General features: G+C 37.0%; 1 protein-coding gene across 1 annotated transcript in view; it reads right to left on the bottom strand.

Moving 5' to 3' along the window:
- WDR25 (WD repeat domain 25) overlaps nt 1–18,550 on the bottom strand; it is a 63,824-nt gene that overhangs the window by 11,905 nt on the left and 33,369 nt on the right. The window contains exons 3-4 of the mRNA XM_051622095.1: nt 17,532–17,679; nt 6,509–6,639 (exon numbers count right to left, since the gene is read on the bottom strand). Coding sequence (XP_051478055.1) covers nt 6,509–6,639; nt 17,532–17,679 — 279 coding nt within the window. The remainder of the gene's footprint in view (nt 1–6,508; nt 6,640–17,531; nt 17,680–18,550) is intronic.

The following is an 18,550-nucleotide window of genomic DNA, read 5'->3' as shown; positions in this document are numbered from 1 at the left end:
TATTGTTTCCTGTCTGAAAAGCTCATACAGATCATTCAAAACAGAGAGTGACTGTGTTTAATACAACTGGCTTGTGCTGAACATCTGAAGAAATTCTTCCACAGCTCACAGAAAGAAAATACTTCTAAAATACGTAACTTCTTTAAGGTCTCAGTGTTGCTGCACAATTCTTTTAACAGGACATTGTACAGGGTTTTTCTAGGTTCAGCTCCAAGGTCCAAAGATTCCCATGAGGGCTGTTCAATATGATGCTCTCTCCTTAGCTGACACCACAGAAACTTTTTTTTTAAAACATAGCATCTTGCTTCCAAGTTTTCTGGTCTTTTCAAAAGTCTCTATAAACATTCTCCAAATGTTTCATAAATTCAATCAATCTGCTATACAACAATATAAGGTCTCCAGAATAATCGCTTTGCCACAGACACAAAACTAGGCTCAACACAAACAGAAAGAAATACCACTAAAATAAATCTCGACATGCTACTCAACTGCATCTTTTATTCCTTTTTTTTTTTTTTCCAGGATTTGATTACCTGCCTCTGCAATTTTGAGATGCCTATATACTTTACATTTCACTAAGCAGTTAAGAAGCTGTTCCATACATTCACTTCTGTGAAATATATTGCTTAGCTTTACCTTGAAGATTTTAACTCCCTTATTGTTCTTTCATTCTTTACAGCTACATCTGAAATAATTTTGCCTATTTGCTCAACAGAACAGGGATAGCAATAAATGTCTTTCAAGATCCCCCTTTTTCATATCTGTCTTTCTGATTAATACCCTACTTTATATTTCTCAATGTTTTAGTAGTTGAAAGGCTGCCTCAAGCCTATCTTCATGTATTTTCTCTGGGACTTAGAAGTCCATTTTTTATACCACATTGAATAAATGAATAAATATGAGTAACTTATGCTCATCAGTTTATGCTCCTCTTAAAACTTACTTGCCCATCGAAATCAAAGTGAGATTTCAGAAGTAGAAAATTGGAAAAATACCACTATTAGCTCTTCTACATCATTTTCCATCAGCAGAAAGCATCAATGTGGCACACTGGCATAAAACAGCCCATTTCAGCCACTGCTGGTTGGTGTAATTTGGTAATATTTTTGTTATTAGTCATTCTCTGTTTCTGTGATGCTTGATGCTTTGCTCTGAATTTCCACCATAAATTCCCTCCTTTCCTGATACACAATTATAATTTTGCCTCACGTAGTTAAATTTAAGATGTGCAAATGGATAGCCTGTTAAAACAGAGGAGTATATCCTGAAGAATGGCCTCTGAAATGGAATTACCAGTGAATGCTGAAATTGAGTTTCCAATGTGCAGTGAGAATCAAGATCCAAACTCTTGACTTAGGGTGCTCACTCTATTGACAAAATAGGCTGCAAAGCCTGAAAAGGCTATCAGGAGTATGATGACAGGAACAAAACAAATCATTAGTTCACCCACACATCGTTCCAAGCTGAATGACAGGGTAACACACTTGAAAGAACAAGCAAAACAGGAAAATCTTGTAATGAATTAGGATTAAAGCACTTGGAAGATATAAAGGTTGTTTGCATCAAAACTGAAATGAAGGGGCAAGAGACCTCAGACATCTGTTGCAGTTCAGAGCAAACGGCACTTGTTAGAACAGGGTAAATTTCAAAATACTGGTCAGGACATTTTAGCCAATCTTGAATATGGCCATAAATATGTAAGACAGAAAAACCAGAAAGCATGTTGTTTGTATCTTGTGAATAAAAATAACAATATTAGCTGAACATAGGAATACCTGAAGAATTCACCGAAAACCCCCAAACTAGGGAAAGCAGCAATGAGATAGTGATGATATTGGTGATTCATGCCTAACCAATATCCTGTTCCAGGGCTGAAACATGAAATGTAACTACATTATTTTGCAGTAAGGATGCATATGTGGTACTCAATATTCTGCAAGAAGCAGCTATAAGCAATTAAATCAGACTTTCATGTTTTTTCTCTTTTCTCCACTCACCTATGACCTTCTACATTCACTTGGGAGACACACAGTTCTTTGTATTTTAAAACCAATAAAAATGGAGGTATCTAACAGTCTACATCGATCACCGAGCTAAAGCCACCTCAGATGGGGGGGAAAAAAGTAATCAAAGATAACAGAAACTCTCTCCCACTTTTGGAAATGTTTCTGTGTGAAAGTAAACCACACTGCTGCTTTACTCAATCACAGTATCTACAAAATGATGGTTTTCAAATAAGCAAACATGTCAAATGGACAAAAAAAGACTGATATTTGTTACAAGACTAAACCCACACATTCCACTTCCTAGGGTGGAAAGACACTGCTCTTTATTAAAATTAATATTCCTCAAGTGCTACTTAATTGGCTAGTTTTCCAACTGATTAAGTTTTACATGAATGTAACTGTTTCCTAATGAAAAGAGCAGGCAACAGCTTCTAAAAACTTCCAGAGACTGCCCAGTACAGGATTGGTACAAAAGAAATGGAGCGGGAGAGGGGTTGATTACCAAGCCTATTTTACCTGTCAGAAGATACATTCATACACTTATTCTCTCAGAAACTAAATTATTTCCTTGTGATATGGCAGGATGTTTCCCATATCTCTTCATTAGCCTCAGTTTACAGAAATAGGTTTATGTTCAATCATAAGCACTGGAGTGTCCTGCAGGTACAGAGTGGACCGCATGTGCATTCCTCAGTGATCAACAGCTCTTTAAGGAAAGTTCCAAGGTTGGAGCTTCAGCTTTGCAAAAATGAGCACATGGTTAGTCATTGAGATAAAAATGCATTATTCTGTTAGGTTCATTTTTGCTGTGTATAGCACCCTGACCACAGCATTGCCTTTGAGAAATCCCATCATAAGGTGGGATCAAAGGATGTCACAGCAGGCAATGCTGCGACATACTGCACACAACAGCAGTACTCTCAGTCAAAAAGAAAAAATTCAGAATGTAACAATCTTGAGCACTGTCTACTTCAGCAACAGTGTTAAAAGCAGACCAGGAATGGCCCATGGAAAGACAAATATCTCACTGCACTCATTTGAAAAAGTGAGTAAGCAAGGAGGCAAAAAAAACACAGTTGGGCAGTAAAGCATAATGATACAATAAAATACTGTTTGAATCTGATAATATATTCACTAATTAGTAGAAAACATGAAGGCTGTTTTACAATGAATGTACAGACAATTTAATAAAATATTAAGTATTCATGTTTCACTTCTAATAAATGGCTTTTACGGTGTCTGGAAATGAATCATTGAAGTTGTCACCTGAAGTGTTCACTACTGGCTCAGCATGTAGACATACATGTAGCTTATATGTCATCTCTGGAACCTACACAAAGATGATCCCAAGCATAACTCTTGTTTCTTAGAACTGTGCAGTGACAAACTGCTGAAAAATCTGCAGTCTGCAATTTTGCCAAACATGTAGTTAACAAACAAGTTACTAGAATATACAAAACCATCATCTAAAGCCAGGCTACTGGGGGTTTTATCAGAATGACATAAGATATGAATGAGTGGACTATTGAAGTCTACAGCTTAATGGTATAGGTTTGCTCCTTTGCCTTCTTACAATGCCTTTTGCAAAGGCCAGTACCTCACAAATTGCACATGGCCCCTTTTCATCGACTACCGCAACCTGCATCTCAAGACATTTGACTGCTTCTCACTGCAATAATGCCCCATATAAACTATGCCACACATATCAATTGACAGCTTGGCTGTGGTTGAGCTGTGGCACCACAATTTAAAACCTAACAGGAAGGAGCTCCTTTAAGAGGTGAATACATCCAGTGTCTTCATTGCTTGGAATAAAATACTGCTTGTCTGGTGCAAAGAGAAAGCACTATTGAAACTCTGAAATTTCAGGAGACAGGAAAGGGACTAAGAACAGCATTTCTCAAGCCATTTGTCTTTGTGCCACCATAACACTGTTCAAAGATAAAACCAAAATAACAGGGTTTGGCAGAGATACTGACAATAAGAGAACATCAGACTCAGAGGATTACTCAGAACTAACTTATCTAGCACAAAGCATTAACATCTGTTACTTAGCCTTTTAATTCTACTTGAATCAATGCCTATTTTCCATTGTCCTCAGGTCTTGTCATCACTATCTTTGGTATCAGAATTGCTGAAGAAAAAAAAATATCTTGTTCAAGCATAACTCTTGAACATTAAATAGCCAATTAAAATTAATCTCCTATTTCCTTGAAAGTGCTGTGCCTTCTCAACTATCGATATTTGAGATTGTCTCTGCCATCTGTGAAAGATTTCTAACCACATTCCACCACAACTGTATCCAACAGTAAGCTACAATTCCAGATAGGTATATTTTTGTAACATGCCATTTTGGTCTTTTGTTACTATAGAACAGAAACAGTTTTCATTTTCCATCTGTAGAGAATGGGCACCTTAGACACATGTAAGCTGGAAGCATTGTCATTTTTTGGTATGAACATGCTCATCAACCACAGTTGATTTTGAATATAGAGAAAAATAATCTTTACAGGATTCCCAGAGACAGTCACTGGAAGACCTACACGGGCATAAAATCCATCATAAAGAAATTACAGGGGGTGAAAGAAAGAATGTCTCTGGCTTTGTACACAACTGGACTATAATTTGAGTTTGTGTATAATTACAATATCATTAATGGGAAAGCTTATTGCACCAAGTCAGAAAATCTCAGAGTGTTTTGTCACCTACAGCTGCCATCTTCTCCCTGACTAGGACCAAGTATCTCAATTGTTGACACTACAGCCAACAATCTTTAAGCCTTAAAAAGATTATAACCATTTAGTTCCTGAAGTACCTTTTAAAGAAAGTTCAGTGGACCATGACATACAATGGCTTCTCTAGGTTAAAAAAGACTGCTAAGACTGCACCTCCTTCCCACAATTAAGGTCTACTCTTAGGAGAATCTCAGGAAAGAACAAGTGTATTCCCTACTTCATTTGCATGTTAGGAAACCATTGACCCTGCTGTGAAGTAGAGGAGACTTCTCTCAGACTTTCTTCCTCAGCCCCTAGCCCAAAAAAGAAAAAATATTTTTTAAATCATGTTTTTGTTCTACAGGAAATTTACCTGTAGAACAGGTAAACCCCTGATCATCTGGAACAAAAACCCTCTGAAGTGGTTCTGCTTCTTATTTTTGTGATACATATTTCCACATTCTGTAAATTGCCTACACTAAAGACAGCATCCCAAAACCATGTACTGTCAACACCAGAACACTCTATACAAGTGTAAGGCAGGGGGAAGGAGGAAGAGTTACTATGGAAAATCTCAAAACTTTTTTAGAAGTCACACAGGTATTCTTTATCATGAGTATTTACAATTTTGTCAATCTAGAATAATCTTCCTTTGTAGAACTGTGCTTTCAGTACCCTCTTCATATCTTCATCAAGAAAAACCAGCCATCATGCAAGCACGATGGATGGAATAAATCCTGTCAGACTTCTTGCAAGGGTTTTCACACTGACACTAACTCTGAAATTCAAAGTATATTTGTTTTCAGAGTAGCCTCAGACTTGGCAGTCTTGATATGTGTTTCCTGGTGTTTTGTTTTTAAGAACTTATTTGTGTGAAGGAAGCCTGTGATGCAGATCCTACACAATCAAATTCTTTTCTCAAACACCAGTGACAAATCCAAAGGAACAACTGCAGCACAGGAATTAGATTTTTAATTGCACAATAATACTGTGTTTCCTTAATAGAGCAAATTCCATAACTATTTCAGAGCTCTCCTGTTAGAGCCCTTATACCTAAAATGCATTTGCCTACATCTCTCACCTTAGTACTCATCCTTAGTACACCAAAGTCAGCACTTGGATAAGCAATCTTTTCTTTTTCAGATACCTTCTGTCATTCTCAAGAGCAAAGAGATGGCTAAAACTCCAATGAGTAGGATCTACCCACAGAGAAATTCAAAGGCAAAGAAATAACTACTCACTTCATAGTCACTGCTGCCCTCTGAGCTGATCTGAGCACGAGGATCTCAGCTTCTCTCATGCTTCCTCTAGCAGAGTACAGCTCTGGCCTTACCTGAGCTCTTAACACACCATTCTGCATAATTCAGGCCAAAGCAAAGCCAGAGGCTACACATGCCTCCCTGGGGCCCTTCATGAATGTAAAAAGTACTCCAGGCTTCTACACAAAAGGTACAGCCACATGCATCCTGACCCACCTGTAACAGCTTGAACAACAAGTTAGCTGTCCTACTTCCTAGTACACAACTGCATTTTTCACAGTCCTGGAGCTATTGGCTTTATTTAATTCAACTTTATGTTACTCATACTTACATAAACAAAAAGAAAATGTATTTTTGTGTACAGTGTTCCTCTTCATGCTTCAGAAACATTACAGATCAATGACAAATACAAAATACTTCAAAATAACACTGCATTGAAAGACCAGTACATCTAACAGCTTAGTAATGCTCAGCACATCCAACCTAGGAAACATCCTAAAAGAGAAGGAGAAAAAAACAGTTCCATTACCTTAGAAGTCCTTATATCCCAAGCTTTAACTTCCGGGCTGAACCCTCCACAAATGAAAATATTTGACTCTGTAGGATGGAACTTCAGTGCGCTGATCCTAAAGTCATTTTTGCTGCTAAATATCTGCTTCCCTAAAATAAAGTGAAACGTGGATATTAACATATAAGCAGAAAATGAAATATGTTATTCATTCCAACCTAGTTTTAAAAATATCAAGGTTGTCAAAGGTGAATGTGTTGGACAAGGGGTAATGGGTTAAAACTGGAGGAAGGGACATTTAGGTTAGACATTAGGAATAAATTCTTCACTGCAAGGGTGGTGAGACATTGGAACAGGTTACCCAGGGAAGTTGTGGAAGCTCCATCGCTGGAAGTGTTCAAGGTCAGGCTGGATGAGGCTTTGAGAAACCTGGTCTAGTGAGAGGTGTCCCTGTGCATGCAGGGAGGTTGGAACTAGATGATCTTCCACCACAAACCATTCTATGATTCTACGATCTCAAACTACTCTGATTTACTGAAAATACAAGAGTGAACTCTCTAATTACTATCCATGTTTAATTGCTCCTGGTTACGGTCCTCTGCACCACTGACTGCTTCCTACTCCGGGGGGATAGCAAGTGTATTTGCACAATAAGGAGAGGAGCTCCACCAAGGTCCCAGTTCAGTCGACCCACAGAACCAACTCTACAAATCTAACGGTTGAATGTTTCACCACAGAGAAGGCACAGTCTTTCAGTGAGATAAAAAAACTGTCTCCACAGAAATACCACGTCCCAAACTATACTAAAACTCTTGAGTAGCTTACTTATGTTTCTGTGGAGGTAGGAGTGAAATTTCATCTTGAAAGTAGGAAATAATTTGCCTACCATCATATGAAGGCAATAGCTGTTCCCATGGATACACTGTTCCCAACATTTAATTGTGTACAGTAATCTCCACAGGATCCTGTGGTTAGTATCAATTGGCTTGTCGACACTTTAGAAAGCAACAGAATTCAGCTAGGTGAATTTATAGGATTTTTTCACAGTTAGCTGCTTCCTTTCATCCTAACAAATTCATGATATTAATGTATATTCACTGAAATATCATTTTTGGAACAGCAGCATAGACCAAGATAAATACACTTACTTGATTTCACAATTTCAACTGTGCTTTATATTCTTCATATCACATATAAAGATCTACATTAAAGTTACTGCTTTAAGTCACAGTGAAGAAGGCACTGCAGAAGTAAAAAAGAACCCTTAAAATTCATTTTATTTCATAATCAGCTCCATTTTTCCTATCTGCTGAACTCACACAGTCAGGAGGCTAAGACTGGTCAAATTGTTTATTTCTTCATTTTAAAGAAAAGAATAAATTTTACTTCATCATAGATGCTGTTTGAGCTAGCAGGGTCAAGGAAAATTGATTGCAGGGAGCATAAGGTAGGGGTGAATGTTGTTTTATGTGAAAAGAAGATTTGGTAGGATTTTTTGTTCTTTTTAAATGGTTGCTCCACTGATCTAAAGGGCCTCTCTGTCACTATTGAGTGAAAAAAACTTAATTTAGTCCATAAAGTCCATAAGTTCCTTCCCCAAGAAGAGAAAAAAGTCACAAGGGTAGCAGAGATTCTTTCTTCAAGTCATATACAAAAGTGACCATGGCTCAACCTGGGAGCTTTCAGTAGCCCAAGAGCTATAGAAAGAAAAAAATAAAAGACTCCACAGGGAAGGAAGTATTAAAATAATCACTTATAGGAGTAACAAGATATTGCTCTCATCTACACAACCACCAGGCACCATTTGTAGGCTTTAGAAAAGCCACACAAACATGCATTTTACTTTCATCCACAGCACTTCAGAAAAATACTGAATTTCCCCATGGAGGCTCACCAGTCAGTTTAATAGCAGTTTACTCCCAAAGAATTTGGTTCCTACTACTGTGTAGTTTAATAAATACTCTAGCAGTATAAACAACAAGTTTTTAATAGTGCTGCAGCCAGAAATTGGCAAAACTGCAGCCTACTTGTACTATTCTTGTCAAACAGCTTCACAAAGGCTGCATCAAGAAGGTCATAAAGTTTATTGTCCAAATGGCATTACACACAGTACACAAGTGATCCAGTGGAACTCATTTTCTAACCTTCCAACAAACATTAATTGTTAAACTGACTTTACTGAAATTGGTTTTTACCTCCACAAGCCTTCTGAAAACTGCTTCTTCTACAATATATACATTTTTCTTGCCACTGAGCTCAGAAATTCAGCCTGATACATGAGAAATTCAGGTGAGTCAAAATCAACAAAGATGTGCAAGAAATTCTAGATGCATTTCATCTACTAAGTGCAAGATCTGTTACCTCTTCCACAAAAAGAAGATTGATTTCACAGAATTTGATATTCATTATTCAATCTTTCAATCTGACCCCCAGCTATTTCCAAGTAAGTCAATCTCTTCCTCAATATTTTCTCCAGAAACGAAATACTCTCATTCTCTACTCCACCTCTCCCTGTTTTAAAGACAGAAGTGGGCATTGTGTTTGCCCTTTTCTTGTCTTCTAGAGTCTGTTATTTATCCAAAAGTTCTCTGTGACAATCACTAGTAACACTTTAATTATCTCAGTGCTATTAATTCTACTAGTGTAATCATAAACAAAATTTGTGCAAACAACTTGAGCATCTTGCTCACCTCTATGCTCTTTAATATCCTTCCTTTTCTTATTTTAAGCTGCTACCTTACTGTTTGATGCAGATATTAACCATGCTAGATGTTTGGCTGGTCTGAGGAGCAATCATGAAGTCCAGGCTCCCCAGTTAATACTTGAAATAGAATCACAGAATCATAAAATGGTTCAGGTTGGAAGAGAGCTTTAAAGGTCATCAAGTCCAACAACCCTGCAGTGAGCAGAGACATCTTTAACTGGATCAGGTTGGCAGAGCCCAGTCCAATCTGACCTTGAATGCTTTCCAGGGATGGGGTTTCCATCACATCTTTGTCCAAAAGGAATTGAGCTCATCTGTTCTCTCTTTGTTTAGCGTTTCCTGGAGCCAACAGGCAACCTAGTCAAACATCATCCTATATATACCTCAAGTAATTCAGAAAGGGGAATTTTCAACCAGTCTTGATTATCTGAGATCCATGGGCACTTTCTAAACATGCTGGCACTCAAGTAAAATCTCATTTCTCATAGTCTCTCTTTATATGTGAAAGAGGAATGTGAATCACTTGCATCAGATATTCACATAACCCAAATTTCCCACCTGGATGCCAGAAAATTTTGGAATCAGAGATGAATTAAACCAAACTTTTTGGTTCATCCCTATTAAAAGCAACTCTCTCTTTCATTCTCTTCCCACCCCCAAAGTGAAATTAAATCAAATGTCTCTTTCTAGGAGCTCCATAAACTGAAAACTTTGGCATTATTAGATTAGATTCATGTATGAATCTTATTCTACTTCCATGTCACAGAAAATGAAAACACGGCTGGAATTAGGAAAAAAAAAAAAAAAAAACTAAACACAACAACAACAAAAAACCCAACCATGGAAGCAAAGCAGCAGCAGATAAAATACTCAAAAAGGGAATATCGCAACAGTACAGCAAGGAAAGTCCCCTATTGCTAGAACTGAAATTTATGTACAATATACAGAATCTAAATCAGACTGCTTCCCATACAAACACGTTCGAACCCAGCCAGGTGAACTATCTGGACATTTATACTTCCCCCAAGCCCTTCCCCCCTAAGATTGCAGGGCTGAAGTGCTGAGGCACGTCCCCTGCACACTTATGAAAATTTTGTCACTGTAAATCTTTCAGAACCTCAGTAACATTGGCAAAATATCCCTCTGAGAGATGGAACAGAGCACTGTGGAAGATGATACAAGACAAAATAGCTCCCACAGTGTGTCAAAACAATGAATTCAACTCTTAGCCCCTTTCTGTACAAACTGTATTTAGTGTATGTTACTACTGCAATCAGAATTTGCTGCTTCCCATGCTGTAACAACCATGCTGTGACAGAACCTAGCCCCATGGCTTGGGAAATCAGCTTCAGTGTTTGCTGAAAATCCTGCTCCATCTTTCTGGCAGTGAGTATTTACAGTTACATATATTTTTTTGTCTACCATTACTCAGTTTATTAACATTAAACACATTCAGCTGTTCAGGCCTTATTTTATATATTGCAAAAGATGTAGTTTGAGTAGAAGTCTCCCTTATCCATAATAGAGCATAAATCAGCAAGCCTGCATATGTCTTTATTGTGTGTATATTTATTGTATTTTAGTTCCTAAAGGCAGCACCACAAAGACTCAACCAACTCATAGGCTGTAGAAAATTACATCTTCTGAAAATCTATTTAGCTAATTGAGAGAAAATCCATACCACATATCATTTTCTTGTATGAGAGGTTATTACTCCAAGGCAGAAAGCAAACGTTTCTCTCAATCTTTAATTTCCACATTTCAGTAACGATATCTACTACATCTTTGCAGTGTGTTTATATTCTTAAACTGCTTTAATTCACGTCTTTATTCATTAAGGGCTCACCAGCCATGTACACAGTATGAAAAAAATCTTTAAAAAGATCTTGAACATATGTTTCTGCTCCCTTAGGCTGCAGCCTACTGTGAAACTGCTCAGCTATGAAATCAGATATTTGAAAGGCTATTTAACATTGTGAATTTTTCACAGAATATCAGCAGAATTATTGAGCACAGGATGCACCTGCAACTGTGTTTAATGGTCCTCAGGTTCACACTCCTACCTACAGAATCCAAAAATGTTCAATTCCTTACACTAATCTGTAAAGAAGAGTGAAGCCTAGGACTTAAAAGGACATGAGAAAAATCTTGTTAAGCAGAGCAGATTTCCCTACTGTGTTTACAAAAAGACACAACAATATCATAGGATCATTGAATGGGTTGGGTTGGAAGGGATCTTCAAGATCATCTAGTTCCAAACCTCCTGCATGGGCAGGGACACCTCTCACTAGACCAGGTTGCTCACAGCTCCATCCAACCTGGCTTGAACACTTCCAGGGATGGGACTTCCACAACTTCCTTGGGCAAACTCTTCCAGTGTCTCACCACTCTCATAGTGAAGAATCTTCCTAATGTCTAACCTAAATCTACCCTCTTCCAGCTTAAAACCATTACCCCTTGTACTATCACTACATGCCCTAGTAAAAAGTCCCTCCTCAGCTTTCCTGTAGCCCCTTCAGGTACTGGAAGGCCCCTGTAAGTTCTCCATGGAGCCTTCTCTTCTCCAGGCTGAACAACCCCAGCTCTCTCAGCCTGTCTCCATAGGAGAGGTGCTCCAGTCCCCTGATCATCTTCATGGCCCTCCTCTGGACTTGCTCCAAGAACTCCATGTCCTTATTGTGCTGGGGGCTCCAGAACTGGACACAGTGCTCCAGGTGGGGTCTCATGAGAGCAGTGTAGAGGTGCAGAATCACCTCCCTCGACCTGCTGGCCACACTTCTTTTGGCACAGCCCAGGATATGGTTGCTTTCTGGACAGCAAGCACACATTGCCAGCTCATGTTGAGCTTTTCATCAACTACCATAGAACAAAATAAATTTAAAAATTTCTCATTACAGTTAAAAACTCTCTCACAAACAGTAGTTAGAAGAAAAGAAAATTAGATTGATCAGATATAATTTGTTCTTAACAAGTCGATGCTGGCTGTTACATTTTATCTTGCCACGCTTACAAATTGCTTTATTATTTTACCAAAAACTAAAGCTACACCAACCACATGTGCTTCCTAATTTTTTCCCCTACATAGTCACAAGTTTCCAGCAAACAAAGGTGCTTGAAATTTTAAATAATTTTATCTTTTTCCCTTGGAAGTGTCTCCAAAATAAACATTTTTCTCTCTTATTATTGGAAAGACTTGATATTACTGAGTATAAAAAGTAAAATGGTATAACCTCCTAGCTGGAGAATGACCACTAAACTGTGTTGTACATATTACTAAAACTTGCTGAATTTTGGGTGGAACTTGTGACCTCACATCAGAGTTGTTCATATGCATTCAAAATAAAAAACTAAAATTAAAAAAAATCAATCAGCTGGGCTTTTTTATGAGGAGTGATATAAAACCTTCATGAGCATTTAAACAGCATCCTGTCTGAATAGTACTAGGAGAAAAAATTCACAGCTCTCCAGAGACAATGTTTATGTATGAGCACTAAAACTCTTTTGTAAACAAATATAATTACATTAACAACAATAATAATGTTATATCTATAGGACTATCAAATTAGAATATTGAAAAAGGTACAGAAAAGCAAATTTGGACCATCCTTTTGGAGATATAAAATATTCCATTAGGAAACTCTCAAAATAATGTAAAATAAAACGAGTTTAAGAAAAAAAAAAAAAACAGATTTAAGTGACCACATTACCTATGAGCTGCATTTCTCTTCAAAGCCAACAGTTTAATTTCATTATCCTAGCCACAGTAATGTGAAAAGTTTCAAAATACTGAGGAATTTAAATTCCCCATTATAACTCTGAGGATGCTATATTTGAAATCAAACTTAGTCCATGAACTAAAATACAACTGCAGCATTTGGCAACGTAGGAAATGTGCCAAAATTTCTTGGAACATTCCCTCTGTCATAATATTAAAGAAATGAAAAGTATCTATAATATGCAAATAGTCTCAACCCAGCCAATGTTCTGCCTATGCTACTGTAACAATTTGTTTGTGACTAATGAAAAAAACACTGATGAATAAAACATATATTCCAAAAATAAAAGTTATAAATACATTTTAAACATACAATTACCCTTCTAAAGTCAGTAGAGCATCTCCATCACATATGGATGTAACAGAAGTTAAATGTCAAACGTACTTGACCTCAAATTTTTTTAAAAGCAATTTTTTTTCAGTGCTCTCTGAAAATAGCACTACTTACCACTTTGTAAATCAAGAATCTGAATGATGGCCAGTAGAAAATGACTGTGAGTGTGGGTGTGGTGTTAGTAGAGATGAAAAAAAACAGAGTCTCACTGGTTTCACATTGCTGCCTTATCACATTTGTAAAACCTTTCAAAAAGCTTTTATAAAGAAATTATAAATAAATTATTTTTATAAAGAAATAATGTATCTAAAATTGGACAAAAAAATTATTGATGAGTAATCTTTACAGCAGCTCGGCTGCAGTTTTTTCATCTACTAATATTTATTAAACTCCATATTGCAGTACTGAATTTGCTCACATATGTCACCACAGAACCACTCTTTAAACATTTCATGCATATATTTTGTATCCAATCCATACTCTGAATACGTAGAACAGTTTTCAAGAAAGCCATATTCGTGGAGAGTCTTAGCTTGACAACCTGGAGTTAGGACAATGGATGACCCTTTAAGATAATAAAGTATGATATTGAAGAAATTAATTTAGAAAAAGAAGACTTGTACAACCTCAGAAAATGCAATATCCTAGCACAAGGCATACCCAAACTTAAGTCCAAGCTTAGAAACAAAATTTCCTGGAGCATTATTCTAGCACTGTTTGTTACAACAATGCTGGCACATTCCTTGTAACTAGCTGTCATTGGACACAGATCACATAATTAGCTAGACTACAATTTAGATTTATTAGGACAGAAAATATGTTTCTAACAGAAAAACAAGATGAAATAAAAAAACCACACAAAGGAAACAAACAAACAAACAAACAAACAAACCCCCCACAACTGAGCAGCTCAATACCATGCATTTACTAAGCTGTATTTGCAGCGTTTCCTAAAACTTTTAAAATTCTCTTCAGACTGTTGGGTTTCTTTTGGTGAAAGACAAGTAGCAATTTTTATAACAGACTTAAAAATCCATACTGAAAACAAAGACAAGAAAGATTAGACTTTAGCAAACATGACTAGAAAAATGTTGAACCAGAACAATATACACAAAAGCATCCAGCTTTAAATACAGCATTATTCTTTATAAAATCCCCCTGGCATGCATTTACTGCATTTAACACATCGGTAGTTCAGTCTAGCAGTGTTAAGTAATTAAGACTGAAATAAAAAAATTTGAAAGTCCTTTGTGAAGGAACAGTTCTAACATCTATCTGAAGTTAATCAAAGAAGAAATCATCTCAGCACTGATGAAGAAGTGAAGAGGAAAGAATGATTCAGTGAACTAATATAAATCAAAATCTTATAGCTGCTCTAGTGTTTTTCAAATGGAAATGAGGCTTTTTATATCAAATGGATTTGGATTCCAGAGGCAAACTTCTTGGCCTGTTTCTCTGAAAAGAACTGACTGCAATGTATGAAAAAAAAAAAAAAGTAACTTTACAACATGGAAGGCAATAAGAAACTGGCCTGCATGCATAGGAAATCAGAAAAAACTTCCAATCACTCATATCGTACTTTTCCAAATGAAGTGTGTATCACTGCAGGTCAGGTCTAAAAGTCAACATTACAACTGCAGCTCACAGGAGGTACAAGGAATCCTGTGTCCTTGACATAAAGCAATAATCATTATCTAGTATTTTCAAGGATGATAACATTAATTTTGCCTTTACATGTACAGTTTAAGAAATACTACATAATTCACAAGTCAGTAAGGAAAGAACCCTTTATAAGTTTATCTGATTTGAAACTTGGTGTATATAATTTGCTACTGTTGTCATTGCCTGAAACACTAGAATTGTAGAATATATGGGGTTGGAAGGGACCTTTAAAGATCATCTAGTCCAGCCCCCCTACAGTGCACAGGGACCATTTTGATTAGATCAGGTTGCTCAGAGCCTGGTTGAGCCTGACCTTGAATGTTTCCAGGGATAGGGCCTCCAACACATCTCTGGGCAACCTGTTTCAGTGCTTCACCATCCTCCTTGTAAAGAACCTCTTCCTGTTGTCTAATCTAAATCTGCACTACTCTAGTTTGAGACCATTGCCCTTTATCCTATCACTACACACCCTTGTAAATAGTCCCTCCCCAGCTTTCCTGTAGCGCTCTTCATGTACAGGAAGGCCACTATGAAGTCTCCCCAAAGCCTTCTCCTCTCCAGGCTGAGCAACCCCAGTTCTCTCAGCCTGGCTTTGTAGGGGAGGTGTTCCAGCCCTCTGATCAATTTTGTGGCCCTTCTCTGGACTCATTCCAACAGGTCTACACCCCTCTAGTATTGAGAGCTCCAGAACTGGACACAGTACTCCAGACAGGGTCTCACAAGAGCAGAGTAGAGGGGCAGAATCCCTTGACCTGCTGGCCATACTTCTTTTGATGCAGCCCAGGATGTGACTGGCTCTCTGGGCTGCGAGTGCACATTGTTTGCTCATGTCCAACTTTTTGTCCACCAGTATCCCCAGGTCTCTTCCTGCTGGGCTGCTCTCTACCACATCACGCTCCAGCCTGTATTGATAGCAAGGATTGCTCCTACCCAGGTGCAGGACCTTGCACTTGGCCTTGTTGATCCTAATGGGGTTCAGACAGGTGAACCACTACAATCAACTTCAACCAGACTACTATCCCATTACTGCATAACTAAGTCAGAGATGTTAGAAATCAAAGTATGTGATTAAAATTCCGTAACTTTGGAATTTGTTCTACTATTTTATAAAATAAGATTTTTCCCCACAATAGCCCCTTTGAATGACTCAGTCACATAAAATCTGTTCTTCTGCTAAAAATCCCATTATTAGCAGTAGCCGTTCTGTTTTGAATTTGTAAGCAATATAGATAAATTAAATTCCCTTGGATTAGTAAGAGTCAGTTATGCTTGAGACCAGGAATTAGAAGGTTGCCGCAATGAGACTGAAAATTTAAAAAAGACAAGTAGTCTGACCAAATTAATTACTATGTATATTAACCTCATGCACTACTATTACATCAGATATATAAAGCTCTCTTCCACATTACAAAACATGAATATTCTCAAAAGATCAATATTCCATAACTGTGCCACATGTTTTACATTCCCAAACTACAACCGCTCCATTCCAGACACCACTGAATTTAAATACTTGTGGTATGACAAATGTTGAGAAAAACAAATTCTTAGAGCATGGAAAAGAATCTTCTTTTCATGTGAACAATATTCACAAATTTCCTTGGCTGCTTTCCCAGTTTATCTGAATAGGACTTCTGCTCTCCAGATATTCACATACAATGCACTTCTTATTTTTATGTAAGAGAATATCCTCTTAGATAAGAACTGCTTGTAATTTTTTAGAAGGATTTCTTTTGGAGTCTTAAAAAAAAAAAAAAAAGATTGCACCTTTGGAAGATTTAAACATTTTAAAATAAATTAACTAGAAAAAATAAAACTGCATCATCTCTTTGGTTGTCAAGGAACTATTTTGGGCCTAATTCTTCATGTATTTACAAACAGTGGTGCCCCATTAGGTACAACCCCAATGAATGGTGTTGTTTGAATGCTGACAACATACACCAAGGAGTGAGGAGATGCAGGTGATAGAAGCACTTTAGTTTGTGAAGGATATATGAGGACAGACAGCATCCAGGAAATTAGCTGTTAAGGTCACAATAATCAAATCCCAAATCAAATTCACAAGTGCATCAAAGCAACCAGGTTCAGTCTCAAGGTTTCATGCTGGAATTTAAGTTTCTATACTCCTAATTAAGGCTCTATTCAGAAAAAAAATAAATAAAAATCACCTAATTAATTTAAACACAAACTTAAAACCAACAAAGTTGAGAACAAGGTACAAGCCTATGTTGAAATTAACCATATGTATAAATGTTACTTAAGTGAGCTTGAAGAACACTTTAATGGGTGAACACGACAGAGCATATGAAACTACAGGTTTCATTCTGTTCATCTGTGCAGTATCTGACAACAGAAACTACATCTGATGATGAAGTTAAAGATATTACATTTTCTTAAATATCTCCAACTACCCTTAATTGTGGAAACTTTTCTTCTCAGAGAGAACATTTCAAGACTTCTAGCTTTGATCTGTAGATTTTATCTATATTTTTAAAAGAAAGACAAAGGTTAATGAGATTCAAAAGTACCTGTACTCAGTAAAGATATTTCACCCTTACGTGACCTTTACCTGTTTCTACATCTGTTAAATGCAGCATGGAATCAAAGCCCCCACTGAGGATCCACCTTCCACAGGATGACCACCGGGCAGCTCGAACAGCACAGGAGTGACAGGAATATGTTTTTAAACAGCAGCCTGTATCTACAGCATCCCATACCTTAAAAAGAAGGATACAGACAACTTCACAAATAATCACAATATTTTTTCAATGCACAGATAAGTAGCTACAGCAAATCATTGTGGCTGAGAAACCTTTGCATTCAGAAGTTGTATCTGCAAAGCTGTAAAAGTCTGTTTGAAATAATTGCACAGTTGATTAGAATTGGGGCACTGAATTAACACGGCAAAAATAATTAATAGAGTTTTATGATTTGTATTATTTATTGAGCTGTCTACATTGCTCTCAATGACAATTCATGTTATATTTTTCATACTGCTGTCCCATCTCTCTGTAGGGATGTATCCAAATACATTATCCCCTTAAATAATTTTTTCTTCAAAATTTTTGTCTCTATCATAACTTGCTTTTCATTGAGTAACAGGAATCATAGTAGATTACAGCTTTCACATCTGTCTTCAGGTAGACTGTCAGCACATTCCTCACTCAGTTTGCAATTTTAAGTAGATTTTTATCTAGACTTCACTGAGGAGGCAGGCAAGAATATCAGCATAAATCTACATGGAGATTTCTATGGAATGGTCTCAGCCACCTCATTTTTGTTTCTGCTGAGCACCTCTGAAAATCCTATTCCGCCAGCTAATATTTTCAGAATGTAAACAGACCTGTGCATATTTTTAAAAATAAGTTTAAAAGTTGTTTCCAAATATTTTAGAAAGTAGAACTAGTCTGAATTTAATGTCAGTTACTAAATATAGTTCACAATAATCAAAAGCATATCCTTTTCACAGTGCTATTTTTGTCACAGTTTTAAGATAAAATTAGAATTCTAGCAACAAATGACCCATATAAAGATCTAATACACTCGATTCTGTGAGAGAAGGCTAAATATCAGAACAATTTTCCCTAT

Source organism: Apus apus, chromosome 5 (assembly GCF_020740795.1).
Source record: "Apus apus isolate bApuApu2 chromosome 5, bApuApu2.pri.cur, whole genome shotgun sequence".
NCBI lineage: Eukaryota > Metazoa > Chordata > Aves > Apodiformes > Apodidae > Apus > Apus apus.
The sequence above is the reverse complement of the archived record's forward strand: the minus strand, read 5'-3'. Positions and strand labels throughout refer to the sequence as shown.